A 12,546-nucleotide genomic window follows, 5' to 3' on the forward strand; every position below is an offset into this window, starting at 1 on the left:
ATTAGAAATTAAGGCCTCCTGGAGCAGTGTATTGTTAGGGGCGGGCTTATGGGTGTTATAGCCAGCTCCGCCTTGCCAGTATTTGGCACACTCTCCTGTTGCTATTGTCTACCTTATGTTGGCCACTGGACAACAGTGGTATGCAACCACTATGCTTAACTCTTAGTGAAGGAATATCATGATGAAATAGCCACAAATCTCCATTGCATAGAACGTAACCTAACAAAAGATATAGTCCTCATAACTATGACTTAAAGGAAATAGTGACAAGGGCTGTGGTTGATACAGGGTTGGGATAAGGAGCTACCTGAGTGCTAAGGAGGACATGGAAAGTAATTCTGCCTAGAATGATTAGAGAGACTTCATGAAAGAAGTGAAAATATGATGTAGAAGTGTCCTTTCAATTTTTATCTTGTCCAAGTTCTTTTAAATTTTTTATTATATAATTTAAAAATAAATAGCAATCCATTATGGCTCAAATAACTGAAATAGAAATAGATTTGGGTTTTTTTTGAATCATTTAGTTGTCTTGCTCACACATTCCTTGATATTTCATCATGGGGGCATGGGAAACCTTGTGCATCTGGCTTACATGGGTATTAGGGAATCAAACCTGGGTTCTTAGGCTTTGCAGGCAAGTACCTTAACCACAAAGCCATCTCTCCAGCCCTCTTACATCTTTCATTTCATTTCATTTTTACAATTTGTTTTTATTAGATATGAACATATTTTGTATGTAAACATCACATGTTGGTACCATCCTTTCCCTCTTCCCTGTCTCTTTTCTGAAGAGGCCTTCCTCATTGGAGATACAGGTCAATTCCATAGTTTTTTTCCCTCCCCACACCCTTCCCCTTCTCCCATCCCCTACCATCCCTATTGTCCAAGCCTCTAGATGCCATACAGGTATGTCAACAACTTGGGCTGATCCAGTTTAGGACTTGAAGATGAGTGAGACTATGCAACGATCATCTTTCCATGATTGTGGAGTCCATGTAGAATGATCTATTCCAAGTTCCACCATTTTTCTACAAATTTCCATGTGTCATTTTTTTTCTTACTGCTGAGTAGAATTTCATTGTGTAGATATCTTGGTTATTCATTCATACAATGATGGGCACCTTGGATTGATTCCAGTTTTTAGCTATTATGAAATGAGCAGCTATAAACATGGTTGAGCAAATATCTCCGAATTGAGATGTGGAGCTGTTAGGGCCAGTAAGGGAATAAGGTCTTTTGCTAACTCTATTGCCATGCCAACTCCAGTGGAGTCTGCATGACCTGTTCACCAGGCCGAGGCGAAAGCTTCAAGGAAGAAAGCCTCCTGGAGGGACGTGCATTCTCCAGGCTTGTAGCACCTTTTGCTGCTCTCTAATAGCTGTTTTCTTCTTTACTATTGCTCTGTTCTTGACACATGACAGCAGCATGATGTTCTTGCACAATTTAGTAAAAATTAGATATGGAACAATTTCCAAAACTTGAGTCACCTGATGGTGTGACGCTTCCTCCAGAGACCCCACTATTGTTTCAAGCCATAGTCAGAATTCCAAGGACCAGAACCAATCAATGAACCATTACCTTATACAGGAGTGTATAGGAAGGGGGATACGCTAGTCAACAATGATGGGAAGCATGTTGCTTGGTATTCTTTAACTTTTGTGGACAGACTTGCTAAGTTAAGGCTGCCTTGGTGCTTGCTTAATAAAGCACAAAGAGAAAGCATTAGGAAACAACTGGGATGCAGTTATGTGAAGGCAGGCTTTAATACACCTACATTTTTATGGTATGGTTCAAGGAAGAAAACATATTAGAGTTATGAAGTTGCCCTGTTAAAACTTTTGTTAAAAATACTTGATGCTTGAAACAGGCTAAAAACCAAAAGTCATTTGTAACCACTGACTGTCTAGCACTAATTTTGGTGAGACATTAACTATTAAATATGTGATTATAATCTTTACTCATGTATTTGTGCCTTGATTCCTGGAACAGGCTATTCATAGAAATTGTACCAAACAAAGGCTAAGCTTATGCATCCAGAATTGTATATAACCTGATGCTCTTCTTCAGTAAAACACATTAACCTTGTGTGTGTGTGTGTGTCTGTTTGTTACTTTGCCAACTCCTTGCCCACCTCCCAAGGCCCTGTTTTCCCTCAGACTGGTGGTCCCAGCTTTGCCAGTCCACGACACTCTATATTCATCCTTTTCAGGAGTCTCCATATTGATTTCCATAGTGGTTGTACCGGCTTACATTCCCATCAACAATGAATGAGGGTTCCTGTTTCTCTACATCCTTGCCAACATCTGTTTTCATTTGATTTTTTTTTTTTTTTTTTTTTTTTGTTTTTCGAGGTAGGGTCTCACTCTACCCCAGGCTGACCTGGAATTCACTATGGAGTCTCAGGGTGGCCTCGAACTCACAGCAATCCTCCTACCTCTGCCTCCCGAGTGCTGGGATTAAAGGCGTGTGCCACCACGCCCGGCTTCATTTGATTTTTAAAGGTTTGCTATCCTTACTGGGGTAAGGTGGAATCTCATAGTTGTTTTAATTTGCATTTTCCTAATGGTTAGGGATGTTGAACATTTTAAGTGTGTGTTAGCCATTTGTAACTCTTCCTCTGAGAACTCCCTATTCAGTTCTCTGCCCCACTTTTGGGATGGGTTGATTTTTTTTTTATTTTATTTTTATTTTTTTTTTTAGTTTTTTTGAGTTGTTTGTAGTTTCTAGATATTAGGCTTCTGTCAGCGGTATAGCTGGTGAAGATTTTTTCCCATTCACTGGGTAGTCTATTGGCTCTGCTAATGGTATGTTTGTCTGTGAAAAAGCTTTTTAGCTTCATGAGATCCTATTGGTTGAGTGCTTGTTTAATTTCCTGGGCTACTGTGATTTTGTTCAGGAAGTCTTTTCCCAGTCCTATGTCATGGAGAGTGCCTCCTGTTTTTTCTTCCAGTAGTTGAAGAGTTTCAGGTCTCGTATTGAGGTCTTTAATCCATCTGGACTTGATTTTTGTGTATAGCAAAATGAGTAGGTCTAATTTCATTTTTCTACATATAGTCATTCAATATATCCAACACCATTTGTTGAAGATACTGTCTTTTCTCCAGTCTACATTATTGGCACCTTTGTCAAAGATTAAGCAACTGTAGTTACTTGACCTAAGGTCTGGGTCTTCAATTCTGTTCTATTGGTCTACTTTTCTGTTTTTATTCCAGTACCATGCTGTTTTTGTCACTATGGCTTTGTAATATAGCTTTAGATCAGGTATGGTGATACTGCCAGAAGTTGTCCCCCCCCCCCCCCGAGGATATGTTTGGATATCTGAGGCCTTCTGTCATTCCATATGAATTTTGAGATCATTTTTTAAATCTCTGTGAAGAATGATGTTGGTATTTTTATTGGTATTGTGTTAAATCTGTATATTGCTTTTGGTAGAATTGTCATTTTCATCATATTAATTCTACCTATCCAGGAGCATTGGAGGTCTTTCCATCTTCTCAAGTCCTTCTCAATTTCTTTCTTGAGTTTTTTTTATGTTTTAATTATATAGGTCTTTCACGTCTTTGGTTAGTGTTATTCCAAGGCATTTAACTTTTTTGTTACTATTGAAAATGGGACAGCCTCACTGAATTCTTTCTCTATATATTTGTCCTTTGCATGTAGAAAAACTACTGATTTTTGTGCACTGATTTCATATCCTGCCACTTTGCTTAAGAAATTTATCTCCTTTAGAAGTTTTGAGATGCAGACTTTCAGGTCACTTATGTATAGGATCATGTCATCTGCAAATAGGGCTAACTTGACTTCTTCCTTTCCAATTTGAATCCATTTTATTCCTTCTCCTCTTTGGTTGCTTGGGCTAGTACTTCCTAGTACTATGTTGAAGAGTAGTGATGAGAGTGGGCACCCCTGTCTTGTTCCCAATCTTAGTGCGAACTCCTTGAGTTTTTCCTCATTAAGTACTATTTGGGCTTTAGGAGATTTATATATAGCCTTTATTGTGTTGAAATATAAACCTTCCATGCCTATTCTTTCCATTGTTTTGATCATGAAGTGGAGTTGTATTTTGTTAAAGGCCTTCTATGCATCAATTGAGATGACCATGTATTTCTTATGGTTCAGTTTATTTATGTAATGTATTATGTTGACCTATTTCCATATGTTAAACCATCCCTGCATTCCTGGGATGAAGCCTACTTGGTCAAGGTGGCTAATGCTTTTGATGTGTTATTGAATTCAGTTTGCAAGAATTTTGTTCAGGATCTTTGCCTCTAAGTTCATTAGGGATATAGAACAATAGTTTCTTTCCTTGTTGTATCTCTGGTTTTGGTATTAGGGTGATGCTAGCTTCATAAAAGGAGTTGGGAAGAATTCCCTGTTCTCCAATTATGGAAAACAGTTTCAGAATAATTGGTTTCAGTTCTTCAGTGAAGATATAATTCATGGCTGAGAAGCCATCAAGTCCTTTTCTTTTATTTTTAATCTCCAAGGGTATGATAGGTTTGTTTAAGAGATTAATCTGCTCCGAGTTTAGTTTTGGAAGGTGGTATGTGTCTAGGAATTCATCCATTTTTTCCATATTCTTAAATTTTGTAGAGTAGAGATTTTGGAAGTATGCTCTGATGATTCTTCCAAGTTCATTGATGTCTGTTGTGATCTCTCCTTTTTTATTTCTGATTTTGTTAATTTGAGACTTTTTCTTCTTCTTTTTTTTTTTTTTTGCTTGATCAAATTGGCCAGGGGATTGTCAATCTTGTTTGTTTTTTCAAAGAACAAGCTCTTCGTTTCCTTGATTTTTAAATTTTTTTTTTTCAGTTTTCAATTCTTTAAGTTTTGCTCTAATCTTATTTCTTTCTATCTGGAGGACTTTGGGTTGGATTCTTCTTGTTTTTCCAGTGCCTTTAGGTGGACAGGCATTGATTTATTGAGTTATTTATTGAGTTATCAATTTGGGATCTCTCTGTCTTTGTAATGAAGGCATTTGTGGCTATGAACTTTACCTTTATGACTGCCTTCATTGTGTCCCATAAGTTTTGGTAGGTTGTGTTTTCATTGTCATTCAATTCTAGGAATTTTATAATTTCTCTTTTGATTCTTCCACGACCCATTTATTGTTTAAATGCGTGTTGTTAGTCTCCAGGAGCTGGTGGAGTTCTTCATGTGTCTCTTGTTGTTAATTTCTAGCTTTAAAGCATTGTGATCTGACATAATGTAGGAAGTTACTTCAATTTTCCTGACTTTATGGAGGCACATTTTTATGGCCTATTATATGGTCAATTTTGGAGAAGATTCTGTGGGTTGCTGAGAAGAATATGTATTCTGTAGAGTTGGGGTGGAAAGTTCTGTAGATATCCATTAGGTCTAGTTATCTATGTATGATGTTGTTGAGCTCTATTATTTCCCTGTTGATTTTCTGCTTACATGATCTGTCTATTGATGATAGTGGAGTATTGACATCTCTGACTATGATGGTGTTGGTGCTTATTTCTGTTTTGTTGTTGAGTAGATTCTGTTTTATAAACTGTGGTGCCCCTGTGTTTGGCACATATATATTTGTGATTGTGATGTTCTCATGCTGAATCATTCCCTCAATGAGTAAGAAGTGGCCTTCTTTGTCCTTTTTGATTACTTTTGGTTTGAAGTCTATTTTATCAGATATTATAGCAACACCTGCTTGTTTTTATTTCCATTTGCTTGGAATATCATTTTCTAACCTTTCACTCTGATGAGGTGTCTATTTTTAGTGGTGATGTTGGTTTCTTGAAGACAGCAGATAGAAGGGTCCAGTTTCTTTTTAAATCTATACTGATAACCTGTGTCTTTTTTTTTTTTTAAACATTTTATTTATTTATTTATTTGAGAGCGACAGACACAGAGAGAAAGACAGATAGAGGGAGAGAGAGAGAATGGGCGCGCCAGGGCTTCCAGCCTCTGCAAACGAACTCCAGACGCGTGCGCCCCCTTGTGCATCTGGCTAACGTGGGACCTGGGGAACCGAGCCTCGAACCAGGGTCCATAGGCTTCACAGGCAAGCGCTTAACCGCTAAGCCATCTCTCCAGCCCAACCTGTGTCTTTTTATGGGTACTTTAAGACTGTTAATATTTAAGGTTATTACTGTGAGGTTAAAATTAATCCCTGCCATGATGGGGTGTTTTATGGGGTATGAAGCTTTCTTGTGTTTTGTACTATTTTGAGCCTCGTCTATTTTGGTTATTGTGATCTTCTTCTTGTTGGATTCTGAGATTTGTTGTTTGTTCTATGTGGAGTATTCCCTGAAGTATTCTCTGTAGGTTTGGCTTTGTGTTCATATAATCATAGAGTTGACTTTTTTTCATGGAAAATTTTCCTTTACCCATCTATTATGAGGGATACTTTTGCTTGGTAGAGTAGTTTGGGTTGGAAGCCATAGTTTTTTAGACTTTGAAGTGTTCCATTCCTGGCCCTTCTGGCTTCCAGGGTTTCCATAGAGAAATTTGACATAATTCTGATGGGATTGTCTTTGAATGTTGTGAGTTGTTTCTCTCTTGCTGCTTTTAACATTCTCTCTTTTTCATTGTTAAGAGTTTTAACTATGATGTGTCTTGGAGAATTTCTTCTTTGGTTCTGTGTGTTTGGTGTTCTGTGGGTTTCTTGTGTCTGGATGGGCCTCTCTTTTGAGAGATTTGGAAAATTTTCTTCAATAGTTTTGTTGAATATGTTCTTTATGCCTCTGGCCTGGGTTTCCTCTCCTTCTTGTATACCCATGTTCCATATGTTTGGTCATTTTAGGGAGTTCCACAGTTTCCTCATATTTTGTTCACTTGGTTTTTTGAACTTAGCAAAGTTGTTGGCCTCCAGATCAATTTCTTCTGTCTTGTCTTCCAGTCAGAGCTGCTGTCTTCCACATGAGTAACTCTGTTGGTGAGGGATTCTAGAGAGGTTCTTATAATTTCTATTTGATCTTTGTTTTCTGTTGTGTTATTTTGCATCATATCCATCTCTTTTTTTTTTGAGGTATGATTTCAATTGGAGTTCTGATTTTCTTGATGCTTCCTATAATTCATTCTTACAGTTGATCACATCTTCATTAAGCTTAATCAACAGGTTGTTGAGATCTTCCATCTCTTGATTCACCTTCAGTTTATTCGTATCTCTTTGGAGGGTTATAATGTTTTCTTTAAAGAAGTTAAGTCTACTGTCAAAAGCTGAATACTCTAGGAGATGATTCTGTTCAATTTCATTGATATGATTGTTGGTTCTTTGATGGTTTGCTTCCAGTTCAGCGATTTTTTTTTTTTTTTAAATCAGAGTCTCATTGGATGTTGTGTTTTCATTTTGAGAATGAACTTCTGTTGATTTCTCTGTGATTTCATTGGAGGCTTCCATTGTAGGCCTATGCATTCTTGGTGGAGCTCTCTGTTTTCTGACTTTGGTTGGCTTTTTTTGTGTTATGGTCTACTCATTTTAGGAAGACTCTTTATTTTGTTTAGCAGGAAGCAAGTTTTTGTCCTTTGGCCTGTGCACCCTCTGACTCAGGTGAACAGGGATGTTCGTACCCAGTGGCTAGTTGGGATACCATTGCAAAAGGCCTGACTCCACAGTTCACATAGGGACTAGGCCTCCCCAAGCAAGGCACTATGGGGCCCAACAGTATCATGAGGCTGGGAGGAGCCAAGAAACAGGGGCCTGGCCTACTCATTCCACACCACTGGGCCCAGGGAACCCAGACCAGGGAGCTGGGAGGAGCCTGGAAACAGGGGTCTTTCCTAATCATTCCACACTGCTACCTCTTACATCTTTAAAACAAATATTTTTAATTTATTTATTAGAGAGAGAGAGAGATGTAGGTAGTGACAAAATGGGTGTGCCTGGGCCTCCAGTCACTGCAAATGAACTCCAGACACATGTGCCACCTTGTGCATCTGGCTTAGTGGGTACTAGAGAATTGGACCTGGGTCTTTAGGCTTTGCAGGCAAGTGCCTTAACTGCTATGCCATCTCTGCAGCCCTCTCTTACATCTTTAAAAGGATACTCTTAGAGAGCACAAGTAAATGGGCAAGAAGTTTATTCAACCTATCTAAAGAAATAGCATTTGAAAACTTGTCTGATGGCTGATAATATTTTTTTTTTTTCCCTCAGCATGATTTGCCTAATGTTTTCCAGTGCTCTCTCTCTGGTAGTTGAATCTGTAGCACACAGTACAGCCCATCTCACTTCATTTTCTCCTTTAGCTATAACAATTTAAAATTTCCCTCTTCAGTCTCCAGTTACCTGTCAGCATGCTGAAAAAGTACATTTTATTTTTCAAATGAGAAATGTAAGAATAGAGTCTGAGAACCTGAGTAGTCATGAAAACTTACATCTTGGGGACATTTAGAACCAGAAGTATCTCTTCAAACCAAAGTGTTCAATCCATCTCCATGACATACCACCCTCCTTTCCATCAAGGGTGGGCTTTTGGTCAGAGGTTAAATAAAATGAAGTTGGAAAGTTGTGATATTCCAGGCTGGCTTGGCTGGACAGGGAATCTGTCTTTCAGTGTCAGTGGTTATCCTCGCAGGCTATCCAGTTTATGCCATGGGCTGGTTGAACTCTCTCCAGCCAACAGGTGTGTTTTTCTCTTAATGATCTGTGCAATGGTGGGGCTCTTCAGAGTGCTCCCACCTCATCCCTCCTCTGACACCAGTCTCTGCCCCCAGCTCTTCCTTGCAGTGGCAATGAGTAGGATGCCATTGGGGTAGACCAAAGGGGCCCAAGATTGGGTATTCAAGGGGGTCTGCAAAAGTGGAGGTTAAGGGGAGCTTATTCTCCTCTCCTTATGTCCAGGGATATTCTTTACTTTGAAAAAATTATTTTTATTTTTGAGAGTGAGACAGAGAGAGGCAGGGAGGGAGAGAAAATTGGCACACCAGGGCCTCAGCCAGTGAGATTGAACTCCAGATGCTTCTGCCACCTCATGGGCATGTGCGACCTTGCGCTTGCCTCACCTTTGTGCTTAGCTGGATCTGGAAAGTGGAACATGGGTCTTTAGGCTTCACAGGCAAACACCTTAACCACTAAGCCATCTCTAGAGCCCACATCCATAACTTCTAAAATGCAGAGACAGCTAGAGGAGCAACTGACTAGTTTCTGCAAGCTTCACTGGTTGCCAGGAGGCCTGGGAGCCAAGCACATTGCTCCTGGCAGCCTACAGGTAGCCCTTTCTTGCCTCCAAGCCATTGCAGGACCCTCACAGGATGAAGCTAGAACTTCTGAAGTAACATACTAATTTAAAAAGATTGACAGTTGTTTGAGACAAGATCTGGTTATGTAACTTAAGTGAGTCTGCCTCTCACTATAGAGACCAAGCTGGCTTTAAACTTGTGAGTCTCCTGCCTGCCTCAGCTTCTGGAATGCTGGGCAGTTCTGCACCACGATAGCTTGACAGAACACAGCTGTGTCAATACCAAATAAGGTCACTTGCCTTTGAGTCCTGGAGTGTATCAATGAGTTCTTCGTTGTCCAGAATATTCCCTTCCGAAGCGAAGAGCAATTTCAGGATTTTATCTTCAATAGTTTTCAGTTGGTTTTTGTCAGTGTTGATCCTCACAATAAGCTTGATTCTTTGTTCTTCCAACTCGGGCTTTTCAAGTCGTACCACATCACTAGAACCAGAGTTGGAATAGCTGAATTACAGCTCTATTAATTAATACCCAAAGTCATTGCTATGCTTCCTTCAGTGCTTGTAATTGCTCTTATTCTGGGCGCTGGGTAACCAGGAATTTTGAATACTATGTAACAGGGTATTCTGAGTGTTATGTAACCAGGCATTCTGAGCACTATGTAACGAGGCATTCTGAGTACTGTGTAACTAAGTATTCTGAGTACTGTGTTCACTAGGTGTTCTGAGTGTTATGTTAAATAGGCATTCTGAGTTCTTTGTAACCTGGTACTGTGAGTGCTGTGTAACTAGGAATTTTGAATACTGTGTAACCAGGCATTTTGAGTGCTATGTTAAGTAGGTATTCTGAGTACTGTGTTTTTAAACAGGTATCCCAAGTACGTTGTAAGCAGGTATTCTGAGTACTGTGTAATCAGGTATTGTGAGTGCTGTGTAGCCAGGTATTCTGAGTGCTGGGTAACCAGACATGGTGAGTGCTATGTTACCAGGCATTCTGAGTGCTATGTAACCAGGTATTGTGAGTGCTGTGTAACCAGGTATTCTGAGTACTGTACAACCAGGTAGTCTGTGTATCGTGTAACCAGGTATTTTGAGTACTGTGATAACTAGGTGCTGAGTGCTGTGTAACCAGGCATTCTGAGTGCTGTTTGACTAGCTGTTCTGCGTGCTGTGTTAACTAAGTATCCTAAGTACTATGTAACCAGTATGGCTGAGTGCATTGGCATGGTGGCTTTTCATGTTCATGTCAATTCTGATATTCTTAAAATTCATTTTTAAATCTTTTGTGCATCTGTAATACATTTGGTGCTCATGCATGTGTTATACGTATATGAATGTGCAGGTATATGAAGGTGCACACACACACACACAGGTCAGAATATTTGGTGTCCTTATAACTCCCTGCCTTATTTTTTGAGATAAAATCTCTTACTGAACTGGGAACTCATTATTGTTTGGCTAGACTGGTTGTGGTGGTTTGATTCAGGTGTCCCCCATAAACTTAGGTGTTCTGAATGCTAGGTTCCCAGCTGATAGATATTTGGGAATTAATGCCTCCTGGAGGGAGTGTATTGTTGGTGGTGGACTTATGGGCATTATAGCCAGTTTCCCCATGCCAGTGTTTGGCACACCCTCCTGTTGCTGTGGTCCACCCTCTGCTCATGCCATCATTTTCCCCTGCCATCGTGGAGCTTCCCCTCAAGCCTGTAGAGCCAAAATAAATCTCTTTTTCCCAGAAGCTACTCTTGGTTGGTGATTTCTACCATCAATGCGAACTGGACTGCAACAGTCAAGTGGTACCAAGGAGTGGGATTGCTGCTAGACACCTGACTATGTGATTTCGGCCTTTTGGAGCTGATTTTCAAGAGGAATGTGGAAGGAGTTGAAACCTTGGCCTAAGAGATGCCTTGCAGTGCTGTAAGTACAGCTTGATGGACTATTCTGGTCAGAGCTGAAAGACCTGAATGCAGTAAGAACTATGGACTGTGAGGTTTGGCTTATGAGGGTGAGAAAGAACTTTGCTCGAACTGGGCTAGCAGTTTGTGTATGAAGCTTGCTCTTATGCCCATGTCCTGAGAAGTTGTGCAGGGTTGCTTTGCGTAGAAATGAACTGGTGTGTGCAGAGGGATATGGCACAGAAAGAAAAATCTTTGGGTGAACTGTTGCCTGTTCAGCTGCAACTGAGAGATTACAACCTTTGAGACTGGTTTAGCTGACCTGCGCTGGGGCAACAAGAAGAATGTAGACTCTTTTGAAGGGGCCTGGGTGCTCAAGGAGTGTCCTGTTCTTCAGAGTCTGCTTTATTCCCCCAAGGATTAACAAACTGGCACCCTACCTTATATCATGGAGTATAAGAAATGCAGTAAAGAGAGGGTCATTGAGTTTGTAACATGGTCTTGTGTTTTGGAAATGGCCATGGGCAGTGTGAAGCAGGTTTGCTGGTTGCCTGCATGGAGACCCCACGGGGCCATGAAGATGAACTGTGGCTTGCAGTGGAGACCCAGTGGAGATATCGGGACCATGAGATGGCTGCCAAGGAGAGCTGCTGGCCCCGATGAAGTTTTCCAGGACTGTGAGTAGCCTAGCTGGAAGGGTGGAATTGGAATGCTAGAGACTTGTTGCTGGTTAGAATTATCGGACTTGAAGATTTGTCACTGGCTAGAGTTGCTGGACTTGAAGCTACAGAGTTTGATGTTTTCCCTGGTTGTTTTAAATCTTGTATTGGTTGAATGTTTCTTTGCTATGCCCAATGCCATCTATTGCAGTGTGAATATTTATTCTGTGCCATTATGGGTTTTTTGAGGTTATTTTTTGGTATTATGGCTCAGTTAAAAGATCTTGGACTATGGGGATGTTTGAACATCATTGGGATTGATAAAAACTATGGGACTTTTAAAGTCAGACTGAATGCATTGTATTTTACATAATGTATGGATATCAGTTTGTGGGGGCCAGGGGCAGAATGTGGTGGTTTGATTCAGGTGTCCCCCATAAACTTAGGTGTTCTAGATGCTAGGTTCCCAACTGATGGATATTTGGGAATTAATGCCTCCTGGAGGGAGTGTATTATTGGGGGTGGGCTTATGGGCATTATAGCCAGTTTCCCCATGCCAGTGTTTGGCACACCCTCCTGTTGCTGTGGTCCACCTTCTGTTGGCCAGGGGGTGATGTCCATCCTCTGCTCATGCCATCATTTTCCTCTGCCATCATGGAGCTTCCCCTTGAGCCTGTAAGCCAAAATAAACCTCTTTTTCCCAGAAGCTACTCTTGGTTGGGTGATTTCTACCAGCAATGTGAACTGGACTGCAACACTGGGTAACAGTGCGCCAACAATCCCTCTGTCTGTGCCTCCCTTTGCACTGGGGTGATGGACATATACAGCCATGCCTGGCTTGCTAAGTGGGTGCTG

The 12,546-nt window shown here is 40.5% G+C and overlaps 1 protein-coding gene across 1 annotated transcript in view; it reads right to left on the reverse strand.

Moving 5' to 3' along the window:
* Dnah6 (dynein axonemal heavy chain 6) overlaps positions 1-12,546 on the reverse strand; it is a 397,099-nt gene that overhangs the window by 69,870 nt on the left and 314,683 nt on the right. Inside the window, exon 59 of the mRNA XM_004660533.2 lies at positions 9,441-9,621. Coding sequence (XP_004660590.1) covers positions 9,441-9,621 — 181 coding nt within the window. The remainder of the gene's footprint in view (positions 1-9,440; positions 9,622-12,546) is intronic.

This window comes from Jaculus jaculus, chromosome 6 (genome assembly GCF_020740685.1).
Source record: "Jaculus jaculus isolate mJacJac1 chromosome 6, mJacJac1.mat.Y.cur, whole genome shotgun sequence".
NCBI lineage: Eukaryota > Metazoa > Chordata > Mammalia > Rodentia > Dipodidae > Jaculus > Jaculus jaculus.